The sequence below is a fragment of the Pleurodeles waltl genome, chromosome 1_1, assembly GCF_031143425.1.
Source record: "Pleurodeles waltl isolate 20211129_DDA chromosome 1_1, aPleWal1.hap1.20221129, whole genome shotgun sequence".
NCBI lineage: Eukaryota > Metazoa > Chordata > Amphibia > Caudata > Salamandridae > Pleurodeles > Pleurodeles waltl.
The window spans coordinates 621203346-621223485 of record NC_090436.1 but is presented as its reverse complement, the minus strand read 5'-3'; the positions used below and the strand labels follow the sequence as shown (position 1 = coordinate 621223485).

The window sequence follows — 20140 nt, the reverse complement described above, 5'->3', positions numbered from 1 at the left end:
CTCCCGCCCACCCGCTCCTCTTCCCCCCTCCCCTCCCGCCCACACGCTCCTCTTCCCTCCCTCCCCTCCCGCCCACCCGCTCCTCTTCCCTCCCTCCCCTCCCGCCCACCCGCTCCTCTTCCCCCCCTCCCCTCCCGCCCACCCGCTCCTCTTCCCCCCTCCCCTCCCGCCCACCCGCTCCTCTTCCCCCCTCCCCTCCCGCCCACCCGCTCCTCTTCCCCCCTCCCCTCCCGCCCACCCGCTCCTCTTCCCCCCTCCCCTCCCGCCCACCCGCTCCTCTTCCCCCCCCTCCCCTCCCGCCCACCCGCTCCTCTTCCCCCCTCCCCTCCCGCCCACCCGCTCCTCTTCCCCCCCCTCCCCTCCCGCCCACCCGCTCCTCTTCCCCCCCTCCCCTCCCGCCCACCCGCTCCTCTTCCCCCCTCCCCTCCCGCCCACCCGCTCCTCTTCCCCCCTCCCCTCCCGCCCACCCGCTCCTCTTCCCCCCCTCCCCTCCCGCCCACCCGCTCCTCTTCCCCCCCTCCCCTCCCGCCCCCCGCTCCTCTTCCCCCCCCTCCCCTCCCGCCCACCCGCTCCTCTTCCCCCCCTCCCCTCCCGCCCACCCGCTCCTCTTCCCCCCTCCCCTCCCGCCCACCCGCTCCTCTTCCCCCCTCCCCTCCCGCCCACCCGCTCCTCTTCCCCCCTCCCCTCCCGCCCACCCGCTCCTCTTCCCCCCACCCGCTCCTCTTCCCCCCTCCCGCTCCTCTTCCCCCCCTCCCCACCCGCTCCTCTTCCCCCCCTCCCCTCCCGCCCACCCGCTCCTCTTCCCCCCCTCCCCTCCCGCCCACCCGCTCCTCTTCCCCCCCTCCCCTCCCGCCCACCCGCTCCTCTTCCCCCCCTCCCCTCCCGCCCACCCGCTCCTCTTCCCCCCCCTCCCCTCCCGCCCACCCGCTCCTCTTCCCCCCCCTCCCCTCCCGCCCACCCGCTCCTCTTCCCCCCCCTCCCCTCCCGCCCACCCGCTCCTCTTCCCCCTCCCCTCCCGCCCACCCGCTCCTCTTCCCCCCCCCTCCCGCCCACCCGCTCCTCTTCCCCCCTCCCCTCCCGCCCACCCGCTCCTCTTCCCCCCCCCTCCCGCCCACCCGCTCCTCTTCCCCCCTCCCCTCCCGCCCACCCGCTCCTCTTCCCCCCTCCCCTCCCGCCCACACGCTCCTCTTCCCTCCCTCCCCTCCCGCCCACCCGCTCCTCTTCCCTCCCTCCCCTCCCGCCCACCCGCTCCTCTTCCCCCCCTCCCCTCCCGCCCACCCGCTCCTCTTCCCCCCTCCCCTCCCGCCCACCCGCTCCTCTTCCCCCCTCCCCTCCCGCCCACCCGCTCCTCTTCCCCCCTCCCCTCCCGCCCACCCGCTCCTCTTCCCCCCTCCCCTCCCGCCCACCCGCTCCTCTTCCCCCCCCTCCCCTCCCGCCCACCCGCTCCTCTTCCCCCCTCCCCTCCCGCCCACCCGCTCCTCTTCCCCCCCCTCCCCTCCCGCCCACCCGCTCCTCTTCCCCCCCTCCCCTCCCGCCCACCCGCTCCTCTTCCCCCCTCCCCTCCCGCCCACCCGCTCCTCTTCCCCCCTCCCCTCCCGCCCACCCGCTCCTCTTCCCCCCTCCCCTCCCGCCCACCCGCTCCTCTTCCCCCCCCTCCCCTCCCGCCCACCCGCTCCTCTTCCCCCCTCCCCTCCCGCCCACCCGCTCCTCTTCCCCCCCCTCCCCTCCCGCCCACCCGCTCCTCTTCCCCCCCTCCCCTCCCGCCCACCCGCTCCTCTTCCCCCCTCCCCTCCCGCCCACCCGCTCCTCTTCCCCCCTCCCCTCCCGCCCACCCGCTCCTCTTCCCCCCCTCCCCTCCCGCCCACCCGCTCCTCTTCCCCCCCTCCCCTCCCGCCCCCCGCTCCTCTTCCCCCCCCTCCCCTCCCGCCCACCCGCTCCTCTTCCCCCCCTCCCCTCCCGCCCACCCGCTCCTCTTCCCCCCTCCCCTCCCGCCCACCCGCTCCTCTTCCCCCCCTCTCCTCCCGCCCACCCGCTCCCCTCCCGCCCCCCCGCTCCTCTTCCCCCTCCCCTCCCGCCCTCCCGCTCCTCTTCCCCCCTCCCCTCCCGCCCACCCGCTCCTCTTCCCCCCTCCCCTCCCGCCCACCCGCTCCTCTTCCCCCCCCTCCCTCCCGCCCACCCGCTCCTCTTCCCCCCCTCCCTCCCGCCCACCCGCTCCTCTTCCCCCCCCGCCCACCCGCTCCTCTTCCCCCCCCTCCCTCCCGCCCACCCGCTCCTCTTCCCCCCCTCCCTCCCACCCGCTCCTCTTCCCCCCTCCCCCTCCCGCCCACCCGTTCCTCTTCCCCCCCCCTCCCGCCCACCCGTTCCTCTTCCCCCCCCTCCCGCCCACCCGTTCCTCTTCCCCCCCCCCCCTCCCGCCCACCCGTTCCTCTTCCCCCCCTGCTCACTCACCCGCTCCTCTTCCCCCCCCCCTGCTCACTCACCCGCTCCTCTTCCCCCCCCCCTGCTCACTCACCCGCTCCTCTTCCCCCCTGCTCCCCTCCCGCCCACACGCTCTTTTCCCCTCCCGCTCCCCATTGCCTCTGCTCCCCTCCCACCCACAAACTCCCCTTTGCCCTGCTCCCCTTCCACCAGCTTCTTTTTGCACCCGTCCCCACCCTTTGCCCCTGTTTCTGACCCGCCTGCTCCTTTTTGCCTCTGCTCTCCACCCACCCACCCACCCCCTTCCACCCACTCCCCCTTTGCCCCTGGACTGTGCTTCCCGCCTGCTCCCCATTGCCTCCTTCCCACCCATTCCCCCTCCTGCTCCTGGTTGCCTCCCCTCCCACTTGTTCCTCCACCTGCTCCCCGTTGCCTCCCCTCCTGCCCGCCCATGCCTGGTACCCATTTCCCTCCCCCCCCCCCCCTCCTGTTGCCCATCACTTCCACCTGTTCCTGGTTGCTCCCCTACTACCTGCTCCCAGTTGCCGATGCTCCCTCTCGCTGCTGCTGCTGCCGCCCACCTGCTTCTCGCTGCTGCTGCTGCCGCCCACCTGCTTCTCGCTGCTGCTGCTGCCGCCCACCTGCTTCTCGCTGCTGCTGCTGCCGCCCACCTGCTTCTCGCTGCTGCTGCTGCCGCCCACCTGCTTCTCGCTGCTGCTGCTGCCGCCCACCTGCTTCTCGCTGCTGCTGCTGCCGCCCACCTGCTTCTCGCTGCTGCTGCTGCCGCCCACCTGCTTCTCGCTGCTGCTGCTGCCGCCCGCCTGCTTCTTGCTGCTGCCGCCCGCCTGCTTCTTGCTGCTGCCGCCCGCCTGCTTCTTGCTGCTGCCGCCCGCCTGCTTCTTGCTGCTGCCGCCCGCCTGCTTCTTGCTGCTGCCGCCCGCCTGCTTCTTGCTGCTGCCGCCCGCCTGCTTCTTGCTGCTGCCGCCCGCCTGCTTCTTGCTGCTGCCGCCCGCCTGCTTCTTGCTGCTGCCCGCCCGCCTGCTTCTTGCTGCTGCCGCCCGCCTGCTTCTTGCTGCTGCCGCCCGCCTGCTTCTTGCTGCTGCCGCCCGCCTGCTTCTTTCTGCTGCGGCCCACCTGCTTCTTGCTGCTGCTGCCGCCCACCTGCTTCTCGCTGCTGCTGCCGCCCACCTGCTTCTCGCTGCTGCTGCCGCCCACCTGCTTCTCGCTGCTGCTGCCGCCCACCTGCTTCTCGCTGCTGCTGCCGCCCACCTGCTTCTCGCTGCTGCTGCCGCCCACCTGCTTCTCGCTGCTGCTGCCGCTGCCGCCCACCTGCTTCTCGCTGCTTCTTGCTGCTGGTGCTCTGCTGTTTGCTGCTGGTGCTCCCCGCTGCTGGTGCTCCCCGCTGCTGGTGCTCTGCTCTCTGCTGCTGGTGCTCTGCTCTCTGCTGCTCTTACAGTTGCTGTTCCCCTCCCGGTTGCTGCTATTAATGAACTTATAGAATATTATTTCACCTTTGCCCTGAAAATCAATCAATTCCCATTGAAGCTCTGGGTATTTTTAGTGTGATACCACTGATTGAGATATTGTCTGGTGTATGCTAATTGCAGCTCTTACCTTTTTTTTTTTTTTGTTTGTTTAAGAACTTGTGCCCTTCTAGGTTTACTACTAACTTGAAACAGTCCTGATTTCACTTCTGTGGGTTGCTCTTATTATACAGAAAATGCTGCACATAGAAGCAAATTGTATTAAAGTGTTCATTTTTTGTGCTTTAGTGTGGTGCTGTGCAAGGGAATACCATTCCTAGAATATCAAATGTAGCAACACAGAAGATCTATGCTATACAGTTATTTCCGCAACTGGTCACTGATCTGGCTTCCCTCTCCATTGTCCCATGAAGCTGAAACAGCTTTTTAGTTGTGCTCTGGCTGATGACCTGCCTAGATACTTTGATGTATTATTAAATCAGGAACTAGTTTCACGGTGGACTTCAGTGAAAAGAAATTGTTTGGTACACAGTCCTTCTATTTCTGTTAGTCCTGTCAGTATCGAACAAGCATTTGCAATGCAATAGGTCTTGCATTTGCTTGAGATAGAGCTGTTGCCCTTATACATTCATAACTGGACTCTTTTTGCCACATAAATTGGTCAACCCTGCCTCATAATTTTGCCTTTTCCTGCCGTATAATTCCAGTGGCACTAGATATAACCAAAGCATTTCCATTTACCTTCTTCCTCTATCTGCAGTAAAAAATTTAAATGTTGCCATTTAGCATCCTAATTTAAATCTGCCATGCTAATTCCAATAGAATACCATTTTTATGACCCGACCATCAGAGTTTCTGGCTGGCTAACACAATTCCCCAAAAAAAGATACAAGACAGCCATGGAGGAGTAATGAGAGAAATAAACTAGAAGGGTCACCCAAACATATCAAGTTTGTTCAAACAGTCAAAGTGTAACAAGGATGTTAAATTGGCATGAATTATGGTCATAATTGTAACAAAGAGAGATTATTAAAGCATACATAATTATTATATAAACCTTTATTAGAAATAAACTTTTGCCATTAAACTGTAATGCTCAAAACAGCCCCTAGAGGGCACCATAACACAAATATAATTTGTAAGTCACATGGTCATATAACCATATTGTTAGCCCCAAGAGGGGATAACCCCATGAAAAAATACAGGAGAAAGTAATGCAGTGTATCCAAATACTTAGCCCTTAGAAGTCATTTTTAGGGCTAGCAGGCCTACTGCCATATTACAAACCAGGCCTTTAAAACAAAACTTCTTCTAGCTGTAAAACAAAAGTTGTAACCATAAGACATTGAATGGTGGGAAGGTTATTATTTTGGGGTCCCCACTAGTCTAGTGTGGAGGCCCAGAGATGATGTAGACAGGGTGTTTTGAAGGTTGTCCCATAGTCCTAGGACCACCACAGGCTGAGTTAGGAGCAAAAAAAGTTTTGTACAAATAATGCCCTGCAAAGCATTATGGGACATGTTTTCATGCCACAAACATTTTGAATATGTTGATATGACTGTAATGCTTAGGACTGCCACTAGAGGACCCCACAATGAAAAGAGCATTTGTAAGAAACCTGGTCATGTAACTGTATAGTTTGCCCCTAGAGGGCATAACCACACAAACAAATGGCAGAAAGTAATGCAGTGTAACCATATTTATGCCTGTAGAGGGCATAGTACCTTACACATATTCAGGGCTAACACACCTATAGCAATACTATTACAAAGAAGGCCCATAAAGCATTACACATTGAATGGTGGGTGGAGTTATTATTTTGGGGTCCCCACTAACCTAGTGTGGGGACCTAAAGATGATAGTGTACGTTGTTGTGAGCGTGTTGGTGGTTGCCCCATTGTCATAGGACCACAACAGGCTGAGTTATGAACAAAAGTGGGACGAGTTTCCCAAGTGCAGTGAATATTGTAGTATCTGCTCTCCTGCTGTGCCAGGAGAGCTGTTTTCACTTTGTTAGTGAATGCTTTACTAAAACGGAAATCCTCAGTGTTTTAAGGGGAGAGCCACGAGAAATGACTCAGATTAGGTAACTGTGAACAATTTGACCAGTGCCCCAATACCGCTAATAGAGTTCACGGTGTTGTGCCTGTTCACGCTGTGAGTAGCACGGCTGCCATGCAGCATGAAGGGGAGAGACAAAAGAAATAGTTCTCCCAAGCTGAAGTATATTGGTAGTTGTGCAATAATCCATGTAAGCGGGGCAGTCTGCAAGACATGGCAAAAACAGCCTCAAGGCATTACAAACGTAAAGCAATTACCAATGACAAGTGATTTTTGAAAGGCAAGTCCACAAACGAGTTAAAGTGATGGGTGTGGTTAAAAGCTCACTCCACTTATAACCGGTCAAAGCGCGCTCAACCTAAAAACGAAAAATTTGGCAGGAGGTTAGAAAGGAGTTTGAGAGTCCTGGTGCACAAACCAGTGTTTTTTTCCAAGCTACATTGAAGGTGGTCTTAGGTGATGAAGACTCCCGTTTTATACAATAAGCATTGGCCCCGAAAAGGTGATTGGGTGAACCATAAGCAAGATACGATCTGTGACAATGTGATGCTGCCGTATTGGTCTTTTCCCTCTTCCTTTAGCCATTTTGTTTGTCTCAAGCAGCTGTAATCAGTAGGAGTTACATCACTTACCTTTCGGCCGTTTGTTATTCGGTGGTGATTGTAAGTCCACACCCTTTCTTCTGTGTGGCGTTTCTATTTACTCTTCAGGGGCTTAAACTGGTTTCTTTATGAACAGAGGGATATGATTTGATTGCCTTGTCTGTTTTAAACTGAGTAAGGGTTTCTGTGACTTTTACAGTTGTTGGATGTATATGAAGCGCATGCAGAGTGCTTCTCTAATTTCTAACATTATCATAAAGTTCTCTTAAAAAGAAAATAAAAAAAAATTGAATCTTTGATGCTCATCTTTCATTCACTCAAGTTTGTTGCGGAACTACCAATTGTCCATACTTAACGGATCCTGTTGTTAATGCAGTTTAATTAAGTGAAACTAACAAGATCCCTGGTAATAGGCTGACGTGACCACTGTAACATGGTCTATATAGGGCTTCCAGTAGGCATGTAGGCTGGTTGTAAGGGATGCAAAATAAAGCAGCTAAAGTTTGCCTCCCCCTCTGGAAATGGGGCATCGGAACACTGGCCTTCAAACTTCTATGCTGCCTTTCAGCGAATCAAAGATTAAATTAAATATCCTCTGCATTAACTTTATGGTATAGGTCCCAGATACTGTAAAAATATAGCCCCATATTGCACTGTAGATAGGAACTGGCGATCGACTAATGTGCCACATCATACATTGAGAAGACAAACACGTGGTTGGAGGTCCCTGGGTGTCCAGAGACACAAACTGAGAAACTTAAGGGTACCTTGGACCCCAGCCCGGGAGTAGAACCTAGTCACCTTCTATTCAGAAATCTCCTGAACATTAAACTCTTCAAAAAGGGCTCATCCGGCGCTTCGCGTCTACAACATTAGCATCAGAATAATAGCAAAAACTCATTGAACCTCGTGGTTTATTTTCAATGCACTAAAAATGTGAAGTGCTATAAATAGAATGAGATGAGCCATATGTTAAACAGTTAAGAGGAATTTGCATTGTTTGTATTTGAAAATATTAATAATATTTTATACATCTCAAAGCATTGACCTGTGCTTGATATGCTTTTTCACATGCAGGACCAACTAAAAGGTTCTACTACATTTACGTATACGATTCAAACATGCTCAGGGGCCGCTGCCTAATTGGAAATTTATGTTTATCCTTCTAACTTTGTTTATCAAGCTCCAGTACACCATTTTCTGTCATCTCCATGCTCAACTAAAAATTCTAATGCCTCATTTTTTATCTTTCTATAGTATGAAGCTAATGACTATTTTTTTTTTTTCCTTTATAGTATCAAGGCCATCGAGAGTCTCAACAAAGAGGATGACACGCAGTGGCTGACCTACTGGGTGGTGTATGGGATTTTTAGCATCATCGAGTTTTTCTCTGACATTTTTCTCTCCTGGTTCCCTTTCTACTACATGCTAAAGGTTGGTGGACTACTTAAATACACACATTCTATCTAAAAACATTCAGCATTCCAGAACCTAATAAAACACCTGTTTAATTGAGCACAAAGACGCAGAGGTAGAATGACCCGTGTATTGATACCTGGTTCTGATGGAATTAATCCTCCTCCATCGTGTCTGTTTCGTTTATATTCTAGAGCCACAAAAGGGTTGGGACGACTTTGCATCTGTTATAGCCACAAGGCAAAAGCAAGCATATCTATGTCCTTACCTCCGTGTATGATTTTTTTATCTCCCTTCGTTCTTTTTTCTTTCATGGCAAACAAAACTGACTTGAACTGATTTTCATTTTCATTTGCATCATCTGATGAAATTTCTCCTTTGTTTGTTTTTCTTTTTGTGTGGTGGGGGCATGTGCGCGTGTCGCGAGCTGTAAGAAGTGCTTTTGTTTCCAGAACGCTTTCATTCCTGTTAGCCAACTCCAGGCACCTTTGATCCTCCAGCAAACCTTCACTTATCCATTAGTAGTTACAGACCTTTGTCACCAACTTTCTTCTGTGCCTCTGTGAATTTGGGAGTCTTTTGACCCTATATCAATTCAGTTGCCCTACTGAAGGTTAGCTACACATTATTGGCACTGCTAACCAACTAAATTTATGAATATCTCTTAAGAGGTGAGCTGCAAACTCATTTTAGGCTAGGCAAATATGAGAATCAAACACTTTTTCCTAATTCGGAGGAGAGATGTTAGTGTTTTGCTGGTCAGATGAGGTAATATTCCACTCTGCTGCATTCGGTGGCTCTTTTGCTTCAGTAGTGCTTCTACCTCCTTTCATTCGCTTCAGTTCTAAGGATCCCTATTAGACTGCTAAGATGGTTCTTCTTTCTTCCTCCGGCATTTGTATTTGCCAGCCTTCTCTCTAGCTTCTTTACAGGGACTGGATGCATTTGTGACAAAGTATTGCCTAAAACAAATAATAAATGATAAGAATATCCCAACTTTACTTTCAGTATGGTTGTATAGGGTTAGAAACATCTTGTAAGTATTTTTTTACTTCTGTCCCACAAGGTGGCGTTATTGTTAGACTTGATATAAAATATTTACATAGCATGAACATGTACTCACATTCAGGATAAGTGGATATTATTTAAGTGTAATGCCTGCAGTCGAGGCAAATAGCCGTTGTTGAAGGTTCCTAATCAGAGTTATGCAGTAAATGCTGATAAGGAGATCAAGGGTCTTTAACAACCGCTATTTGCTCAAGACAGAATGTATATAGGACTATTACAACATTTCACCCACTAGACTGGTATACGTTTGTAAAGAAAACAGATGGAAACAGATCAACAAACATTGGAATCGTGGAACAGAAGACTTGTATCAGCGCTGTGAGGCACTTCATTGACTTCACAGGGGCTCTCAACATTCCAGTGTTCTAGTATAGCCTTATATGCAGCTGCTGAGGCCTATACTGGTTGCTAAAGGCCCTGAAATATAAAAAGGGTCTTTAACAACCAGTATAGCCCGATACAGAAGGGTTACAAGGCTATTAAAACATTCCATTGACTAACAGTGGAATATTCTAAATTAAAAAGGGTGAACAAGTCAAACATTGGAATAATGAGCAGAAGGCTTATGCCAGCAGTTCTAAGCCCTGAGCCACTTCATTGTCTTCACTGGAGCTCTCAACATTCCAGTGTTCTAATCGTTTATAAATATCTGCAAGCACTTGATGTTGGGCTACTTCACTTTAGAAAGATACACTTTGCAGTAGTATATTCCTACATAAGATGTGCTGGGAGGCAAAATATCTGAATAGGGTAGAGACGTAGAAAAATGAGATTCACTGCTAGGGCATCAAAAATGTATTCTAAGCAAAACAGCAGGCGAACCAATCTACAATGTTAACGGATGTGGCAGTTGTTTGTAATTGCTCGTTTTGCAGCATGAATCTTTCTAGATTCACATGCTGTGCCTCCAGTGCTTAATTTGAAGTGGGAAAAGTGCTGGTGGCCACAGCGCTGCTCAGAAGCCCTTGACAGGAGCAATTAAAAAATCAGCGTGCTGAATACCAATGCTGAGTAGTTTTAAATCCACTTCATGCCTTTTTAATCCACTACCAGACAGTCCCTGTCTGTTTTCTCACTCTTGCAGGTTCCTGCTTTATACCTGTGTGCCGGTGTGTTTTCAATTTCCTGCACTTAGAAAACATCTGATGGGTTAAAAATAAGCGATGGCCCCCAGAAATAAGTGCTGGTTCCTCTCCCTGAATACTACTGGCTCACATTAAGCACTGTGTGCATTATTGAGCCATCTAGTGGTGTTATATGGTCCCTACTAAGATAATTGCACTACCTATTAGGACAGGAGAGCTTCAGAATTTGGGAGACTGAGTCTGTCCACACTATCAAACTGTCGGCCCAATTCCTACCTAGTTCACAAGTGCCTCACCCGAACTCCTGAACCTACCGGGGTGGATGATGATTACAGCAACCTGATTATGACACTTTCTCTCAGACTCCCCAGGGAAGTCTTGGAAACGGATCTAACCTTTCGGTGAATTACTCATGGATACCCAGACAAGAACACAACAAGTATACAAGATAAGGTTTCAATACATTTATTGAAGCAATCACAATCTTTCATAAAGAGAATAAGCTGTGATAATTCAGCAGATGAAACAAAGCAAAGTAACCAGCTTATGAACATGGCAAGGACAATAATTAATCCAACCATCGTAAGTGAGTTCCAGAGGTTCTAGACGGTCCTACCTAAGACTATACTGAGAGCATAGCGGGTGTAGCCTTCTGCTTTGCCCGATCTAAGGGATTAGCCATAGCCCCATACCTGGAGATAAGTGTCAGAAGTTAGCCTGCAGTGTGGATTGCAAGCCTCTCCGGAAGCTGGAAGATTAGAACCAGCAAAGCTGCATATCAGATACAGCATTTGTCCGAGAATGGTCGCAGCTGGAATGCCCGTCTGCCCTTTCAAAGTCAGTGCATCACTTATCTACTAAGGCGACAATGTGCTAGAAGCACAGTTCTGATGTACTGGTGTGCCTGGATGTTAGAAGCTGACACCTAAACGGGCAACACAAGAACCAGAATATCCTGTACAGTGTTCTTACCCTTGAACAAAATGTTCTGGTTACATGTCGAGAAAAGGCTATCTAAACAAGCACGTTGTACAACATATTCCTAGAAGAATATCATTCAGAGAAAGCGTGTAAAATAAGTGCTAAAAGCAATGCAGCTAAAACATGTAAAATATGAAATGAAGCTACTAAAACTGGGGTACCAATTGTCCAAGAGGTCCTCACGACACCCTCCCCTTGCTAGTGAAAGACAGATTCAAAAAAAAAAATATGAAAAGGGAAAAAAAAAAATGTTCACTACATTAAGCAGAGCAAACAAAATATATAAAATAAGCCAATTAAAACATGGCAGTTTGCTTCAAAACAAGGGGCACATTTAAAAGGCAATAGAGGCAGCCATGATGTCATCCAGATTGTCAGTGGTAAAGGAATCCTAAATAGATACAACAAACGTAGACGACAAATCCTCTAGAGCCTTGGTGAGTAGGTAGAAGGAACAAACATGATCAGAACCCCAGCCTCTGTCAAGGAAGTAGCTTCTTGTGCAGTGCCTGCAGTGGGTGAGCCAAAAGGAAGGAATCCTGGACCCGCAGCAGCATTATCCATGTAGAATGGCTTGTGAAAGGCATCTTGAAGCAATCGTAGTAACATAGTACAGCTCCGAAAATGAGCCCTCAATGGGAGCATCAGCAGATTCATGTCCATAGATAGTACTAATTGCATTGCAAGACACACATGCAGTGCACACTCGAAAGGGAACTAAAGAAAGTGGAACACAGGCTGCACACAGTAGAACCATAATGGCTGGAAAGACAAAGACCAATTGTCATTGAGTTCCTCCATGTATGCCAAAGTATTGTATCATGCATTCATGACGTAGCTGGACCTGCACCAGTGCCATCACCATTTGACTTTGAGATGGGATATCCATTGCAGAGCAACACAATTAGAAAAGGAATACCACCAATTAGGAAGAACACAAGTGGTATGCATCCAAATACACTAGAAAAAAGAGTGTATAAACCAGGGAATTACTCCGAAAACAGTCTGGAAAGAGCTGACAAACCAAGAGCCAATTGCCTTAAACTGTACAAAACCTGTGGTGTTGGCGGCGTCAAAGATGCGGCTCACAACTTCAACGAAGTGTCTTGGAAAGTTGGTGCTCAGTAGCGACTGTATTTCAGAGGACAACCTTGCAGTTCAAAGGTTTCGCGGGCAGATGTAAGTGCCACGGTTTTCTGAAACAATAGGATTTTTAATCGCCTCAGCTTGTTGAAGTTAACATTAGAGGTTGAAAAGTAAGGCCACAAGCTAGCTACCCTTATCTTGGGTTGGGGTTGGGGGGGTGGGAAGTAGGCCACCACAGCAGGTCACTATTTGAGAAACCTAAACCAAATAAGGGACACAGCAGCCTTGATCATTCAGAATTAAGAAACTTACATTTGGAAAGTAACAAACACTGGACGAATGAGGGAAACTGGTAGTCCCTTCAAGGAACATGCTAGATTGGCCACAGACGTGTTACAGACTCCATACAATGCCACCTGTTTACAGATCATTGAGTGGCTTACAGAAGTTTCACTTTCACATTCATCTCCACCAAGAAAAACGTCCCTGTCCCTGCTTGTACATTTGTAATAGAAGGGTAATTCCCTTGTGTATAAAACTCTCCACTAAAGCCTCATATCTACCTACTGGAAAATATGTCAAACATGATGTAAACCGAAGTGTAGATATTGGCAGTGAAAGAACTCCGTGTGTTCGCCATACTGCTAATGGTGTTTTGGCCACTGAGATGCAACTTTTCTGCTGCTTCTATAATAAGCATTGTGTATGTAGCATCTTTCTTTGCCATTATCTGTTTGTATGTTAACTTAAACAGCAAGAGCACATCTTTTGTGGTCATGTGTTTACAAGGCACACAGTTCGATTTCAGAACTTCCAGTGTCCAACTTAACTGCATATTAGATCTAAGTTGAGTTTGCCCATGATGTAAAAAAGACGTGTCATTTTGAATGATATCAATTGCAGAAGACTCACTGTTACCTAAAGTGTAAATATATGTGGACAAATAATTAATTCCGTTATCAACAACAGCCAGTGCTTTTTCCAAATTATCCTGATCTATTTGCCTTAAACGAGGAGCTGCTTCCATGTGAGAAAGCTTCAAAATTTCACTGGAAATGGCGTACATGAATCTTTTGGAGCAGAGTGATCTAGGACTTAATAAGAAGTTTTGTAAATCAATGTCCTCAGAAAGAAGAGAGAGGTGCTTTTTTACAGCCGATAATATAGAATGTTGCAATCATTGCTGACATACCTTCCCTATGCTGTAAGTTCTGACAATCCTCATGCGTTGTGTCTGGGTATAACGAGGGTCTGGTCTGCTTGCTTTAAATCCCTGCGAAGAGTTTAAAAAAAACATGCATGACCACCATTCGTGTCCAGTGGCCACAATAACTACCCCTTGGAACCTTAAAGTGTGGCATTAAATATGCCATTCTGTACCGTATGATTGAGCCATTCTCCTGCATAATTTACTTCTTTAATTTTTTACTGGACCTAGGCAACTAGTCTGCTTAACTATGTCATTCAGAAAAATCATCTACAGTGGAATCTGACATGCATTAAATAAGACATCCATGCCCAGCACTTGCCAATCTTTTGTTCCCCATACTGATTTTAAATCAGTTGTTTCTTTCCAATATTTATAACGTGTAACAGCTAGCTGAGAACCAAATTAATTTAGTATTGGTCAGCATGTTTTTCTTCGCTTTTGAAGGTTTTCATTTAAAATAAGATAAGGATCTGAAAAGTAGCATGCCTGAAACATATGTGAATTTGTCTGAATATGTTTTCGAACTACTCCTTGGTGGAGTCAGACGATGTTTCTATTGTGTATAATTAAAAATTGTACATGGAGTACTAGCTCTCTATAGGTAATGGTGCGCATAGTGATAGTACATTTCACCATAATTGTCGCAGTTCATGCACATATCTTCACTTTCAAATACAGTATAGTACTGAATCTCAGAAAGCATTGAAGAAACTGTTTTTACAGCCCAGTCATCTCCTACAACACCTGGTGCTATAACATCATCCATAGCGATTTTAAAAACATATGGAATCTGAATAGTCTATGTAAGACCAAAAATATCATAAGGGGAACCTTATCCCAAACAATTTCATCAGGAACTGGAACAGCAGAAATGTTAACAAGGGACAGGCCTCTTTCCATTTTGTGGGAAGACAAATGAAGCTTCAGTACCTTATCTACCAGTTCAACAGCAGAGCATTCAGGAAGGTAATGCCCATTATTAAGCAAGAAGAAAACTGTCACAAATCCAGTCACAAGAAGAGAGTAAAGAAGACCAGTATAATCCACAAATGGGACAGTGGACGGATCATATAAGTGTGTTTAAGCCAAATAAAACACTTTTGTATACCAAGAAGAAAATCTGAAGAGAAGTCGTCAATGTCGGCAAAATGCCCAGAAGCAGCCTGTATGAAAACAGGAGCAGCAGCAGGTGAAAGAACTGGTAGACACCTCCAAAAGTGGTTCGTCATAAACTGTTGCTGCCATAAGTAGTCGAACATTGCAGACCTACATCTGTTGTGTTCTTTTTTTTTTTTTTTTTTTTTTTTTTTTTTTTAAATTGCAGCAGTAAGTGGAATCAACAAAAGTTAATTCTCCACCACCCTTTTCAACCTAGGGGAAACATCAGTGTTGTTTAACACTTGAATAGATATTTCCTGTATGGTAGTGAGAGGTGTTAAGGAACTACCCAGAAGTCCTCAGGGCCTTCTGAGAAGTATCAGCCACATGATGCAATTTTACTTGATCAATGGAGACAAAGAATTTGTCTTCACATACAGCAAGCAGTGGCAAAATCAGTTCAGGTACCTTGAAATCCAAGGACTGGCACCTGTGCATGGTATGATGAGCCAAATTCTTTTCACCGCAATCTCTTCTCAAACTATATCCCCAACTTTTGAAATCCAGGCAGCAGGTGCTGGTTGTACCTTCACTCCTTCAGTGGCACGGTGGAACACTCATTTCGGAAGTCTTGGAGTTCCTGTAAGACATTGAGACGTTCATTTATGCCAAAAGATGTTTCTGCCGCCACTGTACCAGAACCATCAAGATCTGGGACATACACTTGGGGTTCGCCACCCAAAGATTGTCTGGGCAGATGATTTAATGTTCTCTGAACTCCATAAATGTGATGGATCGAACTGCAACCTGAACCTAATACACTGGCTCCTAATGATTGCTTTAGGTCTTGGTTTTTCCTATCCACTATCAAATTTCCCTCAGGATGTTAGGCTGAGGAATAATGCACAGCCACACCCAGAGCTTCCATGGTGTCTCTGTATGCTTTACAGGCAAATGCAGGGCCCTTGTTAGTAGATTTCAGCATTTTCATATGTCCCGGTTGAAGAGTTTGACTGATGTGCACACTATTATTAAAGATTTCCAATCACTGTGGCCACACCCAGAGGATCCTGGAGCAAAAATAAACAGCAAGCAGAATATATTTAAATGGACCATCCAAAGCTGCTGTGGTCCATATATACACACTGCAGAGGTCTGTTTGAAACTAACAGAAGTGTCCGCCGTGGACGTGCAGTGATGGAACTTTTAATTTGTTGGCAAATGTCACAACTAAGGACATACTGCTGTATCTGTTTGTACAGACTATGCCACCAGTAATGTTTTTGATCAATTCTACCCTGCGGTATTGGTTGGGGATTACCCGATTGCCCACACATGGAAGGGTTACATAAGGGATGTTTTTGGCATTTAAGTGGTAGGAATATTTTGCTGAATATACTTTTGTTAAAGGGGTGCCATTAGCTGAAGACTTTACGGCAACCAGAGTTTCTTCATCCACTCTTGTATGAGAACTAGTAATCCCAGCTACAGTAGCAGTCTTAACTGAAGATTTGGCTGCTTAATCAGCCAATGAATTCCCTACATGTGTTCCAGCACATTTATGACTCCGTTTATGAATTACAAGAGTCAGTGGCAGAGTATCTTAAGCTCTGCCATATTTACCCAAAACAGTTAATTCTTGATAGTATTTTCTTTAGAATCTCTGAATCCATTTAGGCGCCAGTAATGCAAGCTTTCATTAAAGGACTGGATATAGTAGTACGAATTGCACACTATAAGAGTGGGGAATTTAGGATCCATAGGCTCCAGTTTCAAAATTAAAGTTTTGAGTTTAGCCAGTTGTGCAGTATAATACTCTAGGGACTGTGTGAAAGTTAGTTGACGGTGGAACTCTCCATCCCTCTTTACTCCATAAACAGCTGTGCAAGCCACAGATCATTTATGTTTGTGGCCTAAGACTGATTGAGCTGAACCGTCAGTATATATGATACATTTATACTGGCCAAGAGGCAAAATGTGAGCAGGCATGAGGTATTCATGTTCATAGTGGAGAGATTCCGGAGTTTCTAGCTTGGGGTCAAAAACATAATTTACATCAGTGGTATTCAAAGTGGCCCATTTTATCCATCTAGGATGTAGGGCTTTTGCGTTCGGAACGCTAGCCTTTGTGATAACCCCTAAGGCTGGAAGGTGAGTAATGACAATAATGCATTTCCCTTGAGCTAGTGATCTTTCCTTGATGACCTTCTGGACTGCAGTCAGAATCTTTCAGTGGGAGCAAAACACATTTCAGCATTAGTATATAAATGTGATTTATATGCAATCTGCACTACCACCCTCATTGAATGTGACCTAAGTGAAGCCAGTTACTCCTGGTATTATCCTGATGACCAAATTTGTTTTGTTGCACGTGTGTAGGTGTTGTCCTGCAAACATCGTAGTGATCTGACAGTTTGTGTATGTTCTGTTGTCCATTGTTTACTGGAAAAATATGGATGAGTTAAACTGTACAATGGTTTTGTATGTTGTGCATAGTCTGGGATATGTAGGTCCTGCCATCATTGAAGAATCCTCATAAAGATTTTATTTTTTTAATGGTGTTTGTAATCAAGCACACTTCTCTAGGAAGTTTGGTGCCAGTCTCTTCCCCTCATTTGATAACTTGTATACTAGAAATCGGACACTGAGAGGCAATTTTTATTTTCTTAAAGTTGAATTCTTAGCCATACTCCACAAATCCCAAAACAATGCGATCTACTCTGGCTAGATGAGTGTTTAAGTCATCATCCTTAAGCTATATGTTGTCAGTATAGGACAATGCTTCAGGATCAATATCCTGCAGTATTGATGTTACATGGGCAGAGAACAGTCCCAGACTGTTCGTATACCCCTGGGGGAGCCAGCAATAATGGTACTGAGAGCCGAGCAAAGAAAAAGCGGTTAGATCCCTGCTTTCAGGCACTGTATTTTGGCAGAAAAACACATTAGAAATATCAAGGGTAGTTGTATTGCAAATGTGTGTGTCTGGCTATTTAAGTGTCTGTAGTCTAAAACTAATCTATATGAGTGATCCGGCAAAGCTACAGGAAATAAAGGGTTACTCATGGGAGATACGGAGTTCAATTACTCCTTGGTACTCAGGTTGTGAGAATTTTGCTCACTGGAACTTTTGCTTCATGTTTTATTTGGTATTGTGGTTACAGTTGCAGGCTGGACTGTATGGGTTTTACATGATAAGGTGAGTCCTTATCCCAGCCCACATGGTTGCGGTATAGCGCAGGGCCTTGTGCAAGAGCCCAGTCTGCATCATAAGCTTGTTTGACTTGTTCAGGAACAAGGACAGAGAAAGATGGTAAAATCACAACTTCCCCTTCTGGGAGGGTTCTTACTAACTCCGGTGGTCAATCCTTTTCAGCCAGGAGACTGTCATAGCTAAGTGTTGGTGTTTTCCAGAAAATTAATTCAATTGTGTATTTTATGTCCCCGTCAACCTGTATATTGAATTTATACACTGTCTGGAGGGGTGACTCCCTATCTGGGGTTTTGATTTCAATGCAGTCGCTGGTTGCTTTTGCATCCAGAGACTCATGAAGATTCTGGCGAACGAATGTGACCTCTGCCGCACTGTCTAGCGAAGTCACTGCCGCGTCATATTCTGAACTAATGCTTTCGGTATGCGTGGCATATTTTGCCAACATTCCCGCAACCACCTTCTTTGTGAATTTGGGTTTCTGTTGTGGAAGTTAATCTTCTTTTTATGATGATGTTAGATGAACTTTGTGAGCCCTTTTTCGATTTCACAGATTCTTGTCTGCAATCTGACTTCCCTGTGCTGTCGGACTGTTTGTTGGATGAGTCCTGAAAGGGACAAGAAGGGTGTGTATTAATGTACGGATACCTGTGGGGCCTTTTAAATTATCATAGTTCCATAAATTGTAATGTTTTTCAGAGCTCTCCGGCTGCAGAGATTCTCACCATGATTATCTTTTATCATTTTTGTTTTTCCCAGCAATTTTTAGAAGACACTGGTGCTTGCATGGTGTTGGCCTTTTCAGGAATATCTTTAAGTTGTGGCTTATTTGTTCTGTCCCCTAGATTACTGCGACCTAAGGGTGTATAGGTTTCCGCAACGATTTTAGGCAACGTGTGTTCCTGATCTATTAATAAAACCTGTGTGAGGCATTGGCAAACAGTCCGTGCTGCTGCTTCCCTTTTAATATTTCCCAAAATAATAGAGGAGGCTGTGGCAAAGTTGTCAATTGGTTTCATTCTCAAGACTAGGGCCTAGGCAGCCCCGTATTAATTTTGAATTTGTTTTAACACATCTGGTAAAACAGCAAGAGATGGTGTATCATAGGTTATAGTATGTATTGCAGCAAAGACTGTACCCCATGTGGCACAGGCATCAATTGAGGGAACTAGCACATTGTGAGAATTATGTGTTTATCTTGGGGTTCCGTATGCGGAAACACTGCTTTAAGCAGGTTAGGTTTTTGAGCAATGCAGAATGGAATTTTCTCCCATCTAGTGGGTACTTTACCCATAATTGCATTAATGGTCATTGGGTTCATCTCAGGCATAGCCAATAGTGGTTGGGCAGCTTGAGTAGCAGTTAAGGTGCTTGTCACAAACTGTGTTAAATGTCTCTATAATATCAATAAATGATTATGTAAATGGCATAAATTGCCTGCTGCTTAGTTTTTATATTTGGATATGGTGTGTAGCCTGCTAGAACTGGCCATGCAGCCCTGTCATTGCTGAGTGGACCCAATTGAATGTGGTCTGTAACGTGTGGTAGGGCACCTTGCAACCAATTTTCGATTTCCTGATATGTTAAGGGTATTCTATGTGTTGGTATGCTCTGTATTGACCTAGTGGGTTGGCCACAGAGTACGTATGAAATGTATTTGTATTGGCTTTGACTGCAGGAACATAGACCCATGAGTAAAGTACTTCAGTTTTGTACGAATTGTGTGCCTATACCATGAAGGTAACATCTCCACCCCCATTAGCTAGCCCATTTTGAAATAGGTACTGTCTCCAATTGACAGGTATATTAAATGATTTTGCCATTTTTGTGAATGGAAGTGAGAGGAAAAATACTACAGTGGGGTATCCCTTTAAGGTTCAAACTTGACCAACCTACTGACAAATATAGGTGCTTCCTATACTGCTGAAGAGGATATTATCACCCAACACCACAGATGTCTCCATATTGGGTGAATAAGGCACCTTGGGAACACAAGATAAAATTACTCAGAAGACCCACTGAATAAGTATCTGACCTATATATGTTGGGTGCCATTTTATAACAACAAAAACGTCAGGATGTAGGAGACTGAGTCCGTCCACACCATCAGAAACTGTTAGTCCAGTTCCTGGCTAGCTCACAGTGCTTCATCCGATCCCCTGAACCTACAAGGCAAGGGTGGAGGGTGATTACATCAACCTGAACATGACAATCTGACTCCCCAGGAAAGTCATGGAAACAGAGCTCACCCTTTTGTCAGATTACTCATGCATGCCCAGGCTTGAACACAAGAAGTATATGAGATGTTTTCAATACATTTATTGAAACAGTCTCAGTCTTGCTTAAAGAAAATGAGCTGCAATAATTAGGCAGATGAAACAATGCAAATTAACCCCTTCGCTGCCAGGCCTTTTCACCTC

The 20140-nt window shown here is 47.0% G+C and overlaps 1 protein-coding gene across 1 annotated transcript in view; it reads left to right on the top strand.

Moving 5' to 3' along the window:
- The window catches only part of REEP5 (receptor accessory protein 5), a 119647-nt gene that overhangs the window by 61735 nt on the left and 37772 nt on the right, over positions 1-20140 (top strand). The window contains exon 3 of the mRNA XM_069226491.1: positions 7861-7999. Within this exon, the coding sequence (XP_069082592.1) occupies positions 7861-7999 (139 nt within the window). The remainder of the gene's footprint in view (positions 1-7860; positions 8000-20140) is intronic.